General features: G+C 43.9%; 1 protein-coding gene across 2 annotated transcripts in view; it reads right to left on the bottom strand.

Annotated features, from left to right (window-relative positions):
* Positions 1-12944, bottom strand: part of LOC119379328 (low-density lipoprotein receptor-related protein 2) — a 241805-nt gene that overhangs the window by 68587 nt on the left and 160274 nt on the right. For both annotated transcript variants that reach the window (XM_037648605.2, XM_049411933.1), the window contains exons 9-18: positions 12706-12831; positions 12473-12633; positions 12156-12385; positions 9952-10137; positions 5423-5637; positions 5187-5330; positions 2560-2769; positions 2257-2452; positions 1248-1501; positions 979-1128 (exon numbers count right to left, since the gene is read on the bottom strand). In XM_037648605.2, coding sequence (XP_037504533.1) covers positions 979-1128; positions 1248-1501; positions 2257-2452; positions 2560-2769; positions 5187-5330; positions 5423-5637; positions 9952-10137; positions 12156-12385; positions 12473-12633; positions 12706-12831 — 1872 coding nt within the window. The remainder of the gene's footprint in view (positions 1-978; positions 1129-1247; positions 1502-2256; positions 2453-2559; positions 2770-5186; positions 5331-5422; positions 5638-9951; positions 10138-12155; positions 12386-12472; positions 12634-12705; positions 12832-12944) is intronic.

Consider the following 12944-nt stretch of genomic DNA (forward strand, 5'->3'; position numbering starts at 1 on the left):
CACCCCAGCCTTGCAACCGCCAGCGCAAAACAAACAAACAAACAAAAAAACACCCCCCCCCCTTGGTCTCGTGGTCAATTGAAATGGGCGCCTGTGGAAATGACGTGCTTCACTGCAACACAGCTGTGACACGCGGGCAGCGTGTCGCATGTTTCTCACAACGTCAGTGCGTCGTGATTTACCCATTCTTTCTGGGAAAATAAAGGAATTATTAAAGGACAGTCTGAGACGGAATTGCAATGTATGCGAACCTCCGATTGGCGGTTGCTCCGGCAACTAGCAGCTGTCACCTCACCTGCTCCTCGCTGCTGACGCTGCGAGGAGCAGGTAACATGCTGCCCGTGTGGCACCACTATGTTGCAGTGAAGCACGTCTTCTCTTCCACAGGCGCGCATTTCAGTTGACCGCGAGATTTTTTTTCCTTGTTTTCTTTTTTTTTGAGCTGGCAGCCGTGAGGCTTGCTGTTTCGCCGGTTTAGCGGCAAAATTGGGACCAGGCATTGCTGGAAAACATGACCCTTGGGGCCACAAACTAGCAGGGATAGCAAACGACCACCTCTGATTACTTTCAGTAATGTGTTTTTTGTATGTTTGGTTAATTCGAAAGCCCGCTTAATTCGAAGATTTTTCACAGTCCCAGTGACTTTGAATTAACGAGGTTTTACTGTACTATAAGATTACAACCAAACTAATGTTGCTTTTTTTATGCGTCATTCAGACAGCCTTGTATAAAGCCTTGTAGCTTTATGGCATGCACCATGATGTAAGCATAGAATAGTAAAAACTGGCACCGTGTCTGCTCGTATTAGTTGTCAAACGCTGTCACACTGAGACAACGTTATTGCTGATGTTCTGTGACACAGACATTGATAGAAATTTGCCGACCTCTACAGGAAAGAGTTTCATTAATAATAATGTTCTTGCAGCATGAAAATGCCTTTGTGGTTCTATACATTATATTTAATAAAGCTGGACTTACTGTCAACTTTCTGGTTGTCTCGGCTGTAGACCTTAATGCCATAAAGTCGGCTGCCTTCTTCCACTGTAGTTATGATCTTCTCATCAGCTCCAGTAATCTTGTGCATCTTCAAGATTGCATCCAAACGCCAATCCGTGACGAACAACCAATCTGCATCATGCGAGAAGAACAAGAACCAAGAATATTTTTTCAGAGTAGCACAGCAGCCCTGTAAACGGCAGGCTACACAGAAATATGCGGTCTGACATCCAAAAATGAAATAAGCTCACCTCCATGAATGACTAGTGAGAAAGGGTGCTTAATACGCGGAGAGTTGATGGTCTGGACATCTGTTCCATCCAGATTTGCATGTTGTATGTGATCCAGGAGGGCATCACACCAGTACAGACGATCAGTCTGAAAATCTATGCTGAGCCCATTGGGCCATCCCAACAGCACACCTCGAAAAACCATCACATTGCTTCCATCCAGGTATGCACGACTGATATTTGCTGGTCTGTCCCACTCAGAGTAAAACACATATCTGTAAAGCAAAGTGGAGAAGCCATTTAAAAGTTGTAATGACTTGTTCAACAGAAGCAAGCTTAAAAATTTCTTCTGAGCTTAACAACGTCTAAACAAACCTCATCGTGTTAAACAAAGAAACTCTGAAATGAATCTGGTATGGATGAGTCAAGAAATGATTTAATTGTGACTGGATAAATGCACTCCAACATTATTTGTTGCATAGAGATGCGCAGATGGACAAAGAAAGATGACACATGCACATTTAGGAGCCAGATTTATTTATTTATCTGAATGTCTTTGCATCAGAAGTTGTCATAATGCTGAAGTAACAAGCCTAGCACACACAAATCTCTCTTTGAGGCTAAATGCTATTGTGTATCGCACATATATTGTCTAGAAGATGAGGCCTAGCAAGAATAGCATCATGCACCAGCACAACAGATGTTTGCAGTGTTAAAGCTGTTTCAGAATAATGTAGTTTCAACAGATATAAAATGCCTCACAATAACCAAAAGAAGACAAAAGTTCAGGGGAAGGCAGAAGCTTGAAGAGATCAAAAATTCGTGAACCTGGGGTGTCGCTAAAGCTGACGTTTCGACAAGTGAACTTGTCTTCTTCAAGGCTGCAACTTGAAGAAGACAAGTCCGCTTGTCAAAACGTCGGCTCCAGCGACACCCCGTGTTGAATTTTTCATCTCGCAACAATCAAGTACTTCAGATTTATTGAACATCTGAAATGGGATTCGCTTACAAAAATATTATCACTACCCACCCTTTGTTTGGATGGACAACAATGGCACGAGGACGCTTCAAGTTCTTCAATAATGTTCTTCGGTACTGGAAGTTTTTGACACTAATGACATTCAACGTTCCTTTTCGGCTGTCAATGTAATAAAGGTTATGAGAAACCCAATCCAAGGCCAGGCCTTCTACTCCTTCATTTTGGGATGCCAGAACATTTTCTTTCCCTGTTTTAAATAAAAAAGAGGCAAATTACATGGCAATTAAAGGCATTTTCCTTAGACATGCGTAAAAAGAACTATGCAAGGAAAAAAAAATATTTGCGAGTACTAACCAGATCCATCAATTGTGACTCTGTAGATAACATCCAGAATGACATCAGAGTAGTAAATAAATCTTTCACGTGCATCGAAGTCTAAGCCGACAAAACGAGCAGATTTGCTCACAATTGGCACCATGGCATCTGTGAACCCATCCTGAGTTATGTTCATGAGGCTGCCACGCACAAACTTCTGCTGAGAATACAGCAAAAATGTTGACACCCCTGAAAAAAAAAGCACACATTTGTATCTAGTACTGTCTGTATTGAATGGAGTTTTCAATTATCATTAGGCCCATTCGACACAAGTTATAGCTTTTTTAAAAAAAAAAGCTATAACAAAAACTACCACATTGAAGTGGATGCATCTAGCAGATGTCTTGTACTGCACAGCAAATCTGTATAAAATAACCATTACACTGTCTTTTATTTTTTTTTTTTAATCCTACTTGTCCCTCTGTTTCACCACATGCAAACGTCTTCATTATCTACAAGTAATGTGCCATGTTCTCTGTCCTCTAATGCAAAGAGCAGATGATGCAGCAGTCGATGATTTGAAGATGACAATGCTGAAGTGAGAAACCCTTGCAGGGGAAAAACAAAGTAGTAGAGAAATGAAGAGTGGGATCCTCATGGAGTACCATGGAAGAAAGAAGGTGGAGGGCCATGGAACCATGTGGGTGCCAACGACCCACAGGGTGACTTGGACCCATGATTATGTGACTGGTCCCGAGTTTCTGGCTCCAGTATCTGAAGTTGTCAGCGTAATGGGCCATGCCACTAGCCATGTTGCCAAACTATCACTATACTGACACTCACAGTTCTGCTATGATAGCAAGTGCCAACTGCCAATCATCATGGTGCCACTGCTGCAGCAGGGGCACAGCCAGAAATCTTTACGAGGGGGGATTAAATCACCCTTTTTGTATGGTTTGTATGTGCATTTGTGTGTGTGTGTGTACGTATACACATGCAAAATTTAAAAATTTCAGGAGAGCGGGCAGGGGGTTTGAATACCCCAAACCCCCTGGCTATGCCAGTGGCTTGCAGCTCGGTAATGTTGACAGTTGGGCGAGTTGGTGATAGTTCATGAAGCACAGAACAGCTTGCAGCTGTTCTGTGCTTCCATCAAAGTGCGCGATCCTTTAGACCTCTTCATTCTAGTAAACTGTCTCCCAATGTTCCAACTCATTGCCCTGAGACTTAGGATGAACAAACTTGTTCATCCTAAGCTTTTTGTATGTTAGCTTATGTTTACATATCATTTATATGTTCTTTACTAGTTTTGCCTTGCTCAGTATAGTTACTTGTCATTCGTTAAACAGATCTGACATCACCCACATTTCCTTAAGTTACAGAATGGCAGAACAATTGAAAACTGGATGAGCCAATAACGCTGGCAAAGCAAAGCTCAAGAAAATTTTATTAGAACTGGGCTAAGTGGTGTACGTTGTACATACATCCTGTGTTATTTATATATATATATATATATATATATATATATATATATATATATATATATATATATATATCTACAGGGTCTGCCCTGAAAGTAATGTCAGTGAATTTATTGTGACGCGATTGTACGTCGGAGCGCGGTCTAACCGATTGAAACCGGTAGTGGGGGAACCCAGCTAAGCAGCGCTCTGCCGCTCAGTGTGCTCTGAGCATCACAGGGTGTAGGACAGGCCTGTCCGTGAGAGGTGTTTTTTATTCTTGTGCAAGTGAAAATGCAGTGCTCGTTAGAACAAACATTTGCAATCAAGTTTTGCGTGAAACTTGGCAAGACCACTGCGGAAACTGTTACTTTGATCAAGACTGCTAACAAAGAACATGCCCTCTCAGATCAGCAAGTGTTTTGGTGGCACAAGGCCTTTTTGGAAGGCCAGGAAGAGGTTGACGGCGAGGACTGCGACGTACGGCCATCCATAACCACCACGGCTGACCATGTGACACAAGTGAGGCAACTGTTGAACTCAGACCAACGATTAAGCGTTCGTTTAATGGCCGATATGTTAAACATTTCAAAAGCTTTGTTTGGAAGTCCTCAAAAGACAAATGCAGTGTTCAACACATTCGGCCGGACATCGCAGACAACTGGCAGTTGCACCACGATAATGCGCCGGCCCACAGTGACTTCATCGTCACAGATTCCCAGGTTAAAGCAGGGGTGCAACGATCCCCCAGCCCCCGTAGAGCCCGGACTTGGCTCCCTCCAACTTTTTTCTGTTTTTCCACGCCTCAAAACACCCCTGAAAGATAAGAATTGTCGGTCAGTGGATGGGATCAAACCAGCTTGCACCACAGCATTACAGGCCATTGTGGAGGACTACCGTAACGCATTGGAGAGCTGGAAGTCTCACTGCAGCCAATGTATTGATACAAAAGGAGACTGTTTTGCAGATTTTTAAACACTTGTAACGATAAATTCAATAAATGATTTTTAATGGCCTTACTGACATTACTTTCAGGACAGGCCCTGTATGTGTGTGTGTGTGTGTATATATATATATATATATATATATATATATCACAGTGTAATCTATGTACACATCACAGAGAAAGAATATAGACCATATAAGAAAATGTGTCACTAGCGGTTGAGGTCACATTGTAAGCCATTGGTAGCTGTTTCAACTTACTTGTGCAGTCCTTTCTATTAGACAGCAGTTCAAAGCCTGTATGGCAAACACATCTGTAGCCAAGTAGCCCGAATCCGCCAGATCCCCGGGTCACAATGCACATGTGCTGGCAGCCACCATTGTTCAGACCACAAGGATTTGACACTGAAATGTGACATATGAAAGGAACTGGCTCAGACACATGCACTAAAGATGAATGAGACAAACGTTAAAATTCCTTGACAATGTTGGCTCACCGACGGGTTGGCGTAAGGGGTGGTAGGACTTGATGGCACCAGGTTCCTTCGAAAGTTGCCTATCCCTGTGTACTATTGTGACAGTATCATTGTTGTTGAATATTTTGGCTTGGAGAACTCCTTGTCGGGTACCATCCGTCCAATACACTTTGTCCTCAAACAATGTAATCTTGTTTGGAGATGGCACACGGGTGCTGCCTCGTATAATGATGTTCCTTATGATAGGAGAAGAACAAATCTTGTCAGTGCTTAGAAAAATATGCAACAGCTACACTATTGTTATAAGTAGAGAGACATGGGCAAGAAACTATTTGCATGTAAGGCAAGGAAAGGACCAGGAATATCAAGATTGATGCTGGCCATTTTGAGGGGAGTAATTGTTGCTGCATCTGTTTTACTCTTGGCTGCTTCATAGAAATATTCAATGTCAATGCTACATTTTACTTAAATGCATAAAACTATGCCTAGTTTCTTGGAAGCATATCACATGAATTGTAATATAAGGTTTGACAACAAAAACACTTTTGAAGATGCGAGCAAAAATGCAAGGGTACAGCAGTCTGTTGTTAAACGGAGCCTGAAGAGACCAGGAAAATATGTTCCATTTAACGGGAGTTCCATTTACTGAGAGATTAACAGGGGCGCAGAATTCAAGTACAAAACCAATCATAGTAGAGGCAGTTGTTTCGTTTAAGCAGCAATCCCGTTTAAGAGATTTCCGTTTGAGATTTCCATTCACTAAGAGTCTACCGCAATTGGTTTTTACATCAACATTCACACCATTGTGCAGCAAAATGTATGCATGACTGAAGTATGTATAGTGTAATGTTTGCTATGTGCACGACAGGGCTTGCATTCATGGACTCCAGTCTGGGTGAGCCAAGTGAGTATGTGTTGTGGGCCAGCTTCGTGCTGTACCAGTTTGACCAAAAGATAGCAGTGAAATCCAGGTTGTGCACATTGATGTGCTATCAATCAGCTCAATGATTTCAAAGGAATTTCTGATGCAAGACGCAATTATTCGAATTAACAACCGACTTACATGCTAACATGGACAAGGATCTACAAACTGAATGTGGTTTTCTAGATTTTTCAAAAGCATTTGATCTTGTAGTACATCGTTGCTTGATTTTGAAATTATCTGTTCTCACACTAGACTCTCTCACCTTCACATAGACACGTAATTTTTTGTGCAATGCTCAGCAATTCATAGTAGTTAAAAATTTTTCCTCTCCTCTTTTTTATGTTACTTCAGGTGTACCACAGGGAAGCGTTCTTGGGGCGTTACTATTTCTTATATACATTAATGTCGTACCGAGCTATTACATTGTTCTTTTCATAGCCGTTATTGTTATTTGTGTGCAATTTTAAGTTAATTTTTTTTTGTAATAGCCAAGTTATGCCGCATTTGTTCTGTAATTATATTGTTCGTATTTTAATGTGCCAAATTTTATTGTGTAAATGAGCTGTCGTGATTTAAAGTGTATTTTTTCTTGCCTCTGTTTGTTGTGTATCATCTAATGTAATATTCACTACGTTCCCGCATATGTTACTGTGACATTTTTTTTTTCCATTTCTTTATGTATTTATACTCGTTCCTTTTGTTTTGAAACTACTGTACACTTTTAAACATTTTCTTGCATTACCCCCCTTATGCAACCCTTTAGGGGCCTCTAAGGTACTTTTATATAAATAATTAAATAAATATGAGACAGGGTCTACCAAGGTGGCTAGCTAGGAGAGAGTTAGCGCGCACCTGCAAATGTACATGTGGTCTGGGAGGCATTGGCGAGTATAGTGCCGTAGCAGGCTCAGCATGGGGCAAGTGAGTGAGTGGAGTATGTAGCACTTGAAAAAGAACATTTAGTATGTTAGATGCCGCCTCCTACAACTTCAGGCAAAAATGGGAGATTAAGCAAATGGCCACTGAACAAGACCGCTAAAGCGGATAAAATTACTTTTCTTAAACTCAAAATTAGCAACAATAATGTTACTGAGAATCTCCTTGCGATCACAAAATCCATTTCACAAAATAGGTGTTGGGCCTGCTTGCTTCCACATGCTATGTAGCTGCTAAAGAAATCACAAAGGAGAGAAGTGATCCTTCACTGTTTTTAACACGAGATAAGTTTTCTGCTGCGTCCATAGAGTAATATATGCCTCACATGTTGACATGTTTCTTAATACTGATACATTCATATTGTATCTAGTTGCTACGATGATGTGCGCTTGTGCCAGATCAAGAAGGCTAAGTGACTGTTCAGGCTGTGAGCTGAACCGGTCAGCACAGCAATCCCTACTGTGATTATATGGAAATCCTTGAACACGGGGTGTCACTAAAGCAAACATTTCGATAAGCGAGGAAGACAAGACCGCTTGTGGAAACCCAGCGACACCCCGTGTTCAATAATTTTTCATCTTCAAGCTTCCATCTTCCCCTGAACTTCTGCCTTATTGTAATATCATACAAATAGTCACAAGTGTGTTAAGTGGAAAGGGTTGGGAAAAGAGAACAGGACAGCACCTGCCCTGCTTTCTTTTCAACCCGTCCCTCGCTTTATGCACTGTGTCATCGTGAAGTCACTAGTGCCATGGCCTCGTTATTCACATAATACAGCATAGACCGCTTATAACGTAAGTCGCCGGAGTCGCGAATATCCGCACTATAAGCGGTACCGCACTATAACCAAAACAACGTTTTTGAAAGGTTGCACGTGTGCAAAACATGACCAACGGGTGGGCGCGCGATTCCGACTATCGAGGCATGCGACTGGGACGTGAGTTTGTGTATGCTTACATTTGGAAATGTTGAACGGTTAGCGTCCGCGGACCTGCGGTGCCGACATAACGAACGCGGAAAAAATGCGCCGTCACGGGAAGTCGCCGCGGTAGCACACTGCGTGTGCGCCATGTCGAAAACGGTGGCGACGACAAACCACCACTCGAGTGTTTCACACGCACGCCCGCGTTTACGTTAAAGATGTAAGTCACTCCTTCTAAATGCACCAACTGCAAAATGTTTCATTGACTCGGAACCAAACCGCAACTTCTGTAGTCCGCGGCCGCCGACATGGCAGCTAGCGCTCGTTAGGCCTAGCGTGCGCGTTGCAACTTGGCATGCCGCCGCGAGAAGCTTGCCCTAGGCAACACGGAGATCGAGCGTAGAAGAGATCGCACTTGCGAGCTAAACCGAGGGCATCACGCGTGAAATGCAGTTTCGGTTCGCGGTCGGGAGAACAGTCGCGGCAACTATCCTGAAAAAGTCTCTCAAGCTTATAAGTCCGCCTGTTGGTGGCAAAGGCGAAAGCTCAATTGCGTCTCAAAGCATTGTTACTTGCGGGGGAATCGAGGTTGCACGCGCGATATCTGCGCTCTACGACGAAGCAACTATTTTCCCGACGGAGACAAATAAACGCGCTCTTGATGCGGAAGCGGGCGCCCGTGCGTAGCGGAGCGCGCATGTCATGCGGCCTGGGCAACGCGTGCATTTCAACGGGGCAAAGGCTTCTCCGTCGGCCATGCAAACGCTCCCCCTCCTCACACCACGCACCCGCGCCGGGCTGCTGTCCCCCACCGCCATCCCCTTTTTGTTTCTCCCCCCGCTCCTTGTTCGTTCGTTCCGCGTCCCCTCCTCCTTCGTAACGCTGTCACCACCGCTCTCTCCCCCGCCGGCGCATCTCCGCTGAGAAGGACGCTCGCTCCCTCGCATCTCTGAGAATGTTCCGGCAGCCGCATTATAACCGGTCTTTCATCTCGGGGGACTGCACAATAAGCGGTATGCCTATACATGGAGTTCTATGGGAGGGTAAACGGGAGTCAGAAAAAACCGCATTATAGCCGGTACTGCACTGTAAGCGGTTACGTTATAAGTGGTCTGAGCTGTATTGTGGTGAAGGTGCTGGGTTCAAAATGTATTTCAGGGCCTCTTTAATTTTGAATTTATGTTGCTCAGATGAATGAGATGAATGAGTCTTCTGAAGTTTCTCCCATCTCTGTCCTATGACATTTTTTTAAAGATCTAGGAAGGAAGAACCAAGTCATAGTCATCTGCCTCTCCTTTCAGCATACATGTTTCTGATTTCTGAAGGCAAGGCAAGAGTGGTACAAGAACAAGGCTAGAAGGAAAATGATTAACCAGTAAACATGCAGGTGAGTCTGCATGTTAATGCACCTAGCTGATTCAGAGGAACTGAGTTTGCTCTGCAAGTTAGAACTGAAGAGCAAGCTGTGTTCACTCTGCGAAATGTTCAGTGAGCGAAGCGTTCATTCAGCAAGGCACCCCACTTAGCAAAAATTACAACAGAAAATCTGCCTATTAGCCTAACAATTTCATATAGAAGAAACCAATAGACCAATCGAATAAACTGTTGAAATTCCCGGTTCCGGTAATGGGACACTACTGACCCCAACTAGTCCGACACACACACAGACACACACACACACACACAAACACACGCACGCACACACACACACAGGCACACACAAACAAACAAACAAACTCTGCAACACATCTGACAAATGCCACGTACCTATTGCTGCCTGTGTAGTCGATGGCAACAATCTGGTCCAGCTGGGAGTCGCACCATACAAGAAATTTAGTGACATAGTCTACAGTGAGGCCTGTAGCCTTGTAAATGGCAGTTACTATGGTAGTCCTGTGTGATCCATCCATATGTGCGCGGTCAATGTGGTCACCATCACTGAAGAACATATATCTGCAATAAAAAGTTCCAACTCAGGAAAAACAGTCTAATAGCGTAGATGATAAACCTACATATGCTATATATATGGCGAGCGTATTGAAAGCGTTCAGACACCACAATTGAAGCAGTGAAATTCTCCCTACACAATTTTTGCAAAAGCATGCCATTACAAGCACAGTACCTCTCCCATTTGCTAAGAATGTCCAGTACGCTGAAACAGCGCAACAAAGAACCGTGCCACTTGTTTTCAAAACCCACAACAGTCCTTCTTAAAAGCTAGGAAAATTCCACATCATAATTTCTTGTGTGCCTCTTAGCTCCTCACTTGAGAAGTGCATGTTCAGTTCTATAACAATAAGCTGTGCTCTAAGGAGGTATGCATAGAATATCCCTCTATGTACCAGGGGCGGATCCAGGTGCCAACTTTGGGGGGGGGGGGGGGGGTTCTTTCATCTGACCGGGGGGGGGGGGGGGGGAGGGGTGGTAGGGTAGGGATGAGGAGACAGACAGGCATTCCAGGCAGGGGGGGGGGGCTGACACAGGCTTTGCGGAGGGGGGGGGGGGCGATCGCCCCTACCGCCCCCCCCCTCTGGATCCGCCACTGCTATGTACTCATGAAAGTGGCTAGGCATGTGTTATATTCATGACCAATTTGGCGTAACAGCTAGACAATGGCGCAAAGGAAGAAATGAACACATCACCTGGTGTTTGTTTCCTATTTTATGTCCTTGCTTAGCTATTGTGCTGATTAAGCATGAATGTATTTCAAGTCACCCAATTTATTTTACTTATATGTATATACCAGGCCCGTAGCCAGGGGGGGGGACCCCTGGCTACGGGCCCAATACATTTACTTGCTGTCCTTGCTGGGATTTAAGCTTCAGTGATGTCATATCACTGGACCTATTTTCAATGTCAATGAATAGGTTCACTAACCTCTTTCAGAGAATGAAGCTAAGGAAGCCATGCACAGGGGACATAAATTATTAATTGTGTGGGGGTGCACGCACTCCCTGTAGAGTCATTTTCACCTCATGGCACCCGCGCGTCCTGCAGCGTAGTTAGTGTACTCGCCGCCATATGAGGGATGCCACTGTTCCCGCTGTGGCACCACACTGGCGGCGAGAGGTTACACGGGCGCTTGAGAAACAGCAATCACTTGCTTTGGGGTTTGGCACCGCTGATGGTTGGTGGGGACGATTCTGCGGCTCAGTCCCACGACATCAGCGATGCTGCATTCATGGTAAATTGTATGTGTTATGTTGTTTGTGTGTGTTATATTGGCATTCATTTGGGTTATTTGGCATGTTACTTCAGTTATTTGTAAGATTCTGCTGGCAGGCTCGCCATTGTGTAAAAGCTATTAATAAATGCCTATGTGTTCGATGTATTATGGTGTAGACTGCGTCTATTTGTTCCATGAGCGGGGCTCTTTTGAGACCTCACAAGTGCTACATGTAAGATACAGCGAAAAGAAAAAAAAAAAAAAATTTGCTGCCCATGTCAGCTCCAACCAACACCAAATTTTTTTATCCCTGCTTTCACTTCTCTTAATATTCTTACATTTCATTTAAAAACAGTTACTTGCCCCTGCACTTCTCATGCTTTCAGATGTATGCGTAGTGCAGTAATCGGTTTTACTGGAATTATATGTTGATTAGGCGTCCACTAGCTAGACTAGCATGTCGAGTAGTACTGATAAGCATACTGGCATCATTATGCCAGTCGATTAGTATTAATCCATGTAAGTGGGCCATCTTTTAGACTGACAGTTTATTGGTGTTGGTAAGCAAACAAGCTATTAGTTTTTCTGCTAGAACTTTTTGCTTGGCCTTAAGCTTCTCACCCAACTGGCCACGCTCTTCTACATGTGATGCAGCTGATGCAGCGAGCTTGGCCAGAGCACCAGCTGTGTTTATGTGACTCCTCATGCTACGTCATGCCGAAGGCAGTGTCATTCTTTCCAGTGGTGGCTCTCACCACCAATGTTGAAGTAGCGAACATCATTCACCCTAAATTTCTGAACTCACCCTACAGTTGGGTCCAGAGCAATGTCCTGTGGATTGGAAAGGTTTCTGCTGAGCACAATGGCATGTCTAAGGCCATCCAATTCGAGCAAATCAATTTTCTGTCCCAGTGAGTCACAGACGTAAAGCTTGTTTCCAACCCAGTCAACAGCCATAGACACAGGATTCCATGAGAAAACAACACTGATTGGTGACCTCAGCTCCTTATCTCCTGCAAGCCTCATTGAGTGGATCTGAAAATTTTGTAATGGAATGCTTAGAATAAACCTTCACTGCAATGTAGCCACTAATGTAAGAAAAATGAAAAGAATCAATTTTACCTGTTTCGTTTCAGTGTCTGTCCAGAAAAGTAACTTTCTGTCATGATGATAGTCCAAACCAGATGCTGAAGACGCATTTGCCAAAATGCTCAAGTCTGCTCCATCACTGCTGACCGAGTAAATTGCATTGTGCCGAGTGAACAATAGTCGCATAGCAGAGCCTGAGTGATGAAAAGCAGCACTGAGAATGCAGCAACACATGCATCAATACTTATATGCCAACTTCGACTTACTGTTGTCCGCTTTGCAATGACGAGGTGGGTCCAGAGTGTACCCACGAACACAGAGACACTGATAACTGCCAGGACTGTTGGTGCACAACTGGTCGCAGTAACCCCATTCAGAGCACTCATTCAAATCTGCCGGTGCAATTAAGACAGAAATATTACTTAAATGACAAATATTTTTCTCACATGCCACATCACCACATTGTCCGGAACCACTGCTATGTGATGTGCATAAATGTCATGCT

The sequence above is a fragment of the Rhipicephalus sanguineus genome, chromosome 1, assembly GCF_013339695.2.
Source record: "Rhipicephalus sanguineus isolate Rsan-2018 chromosome 1, BIME_Rsan_1.4, whole genome shotgun sequence".
NCBI lineage: Eukaryota > Metazoa > Arthropoda > Arachnida > Ixodida > Ixodidae > Rhipicephalus > Rhipicephalus sanguineus.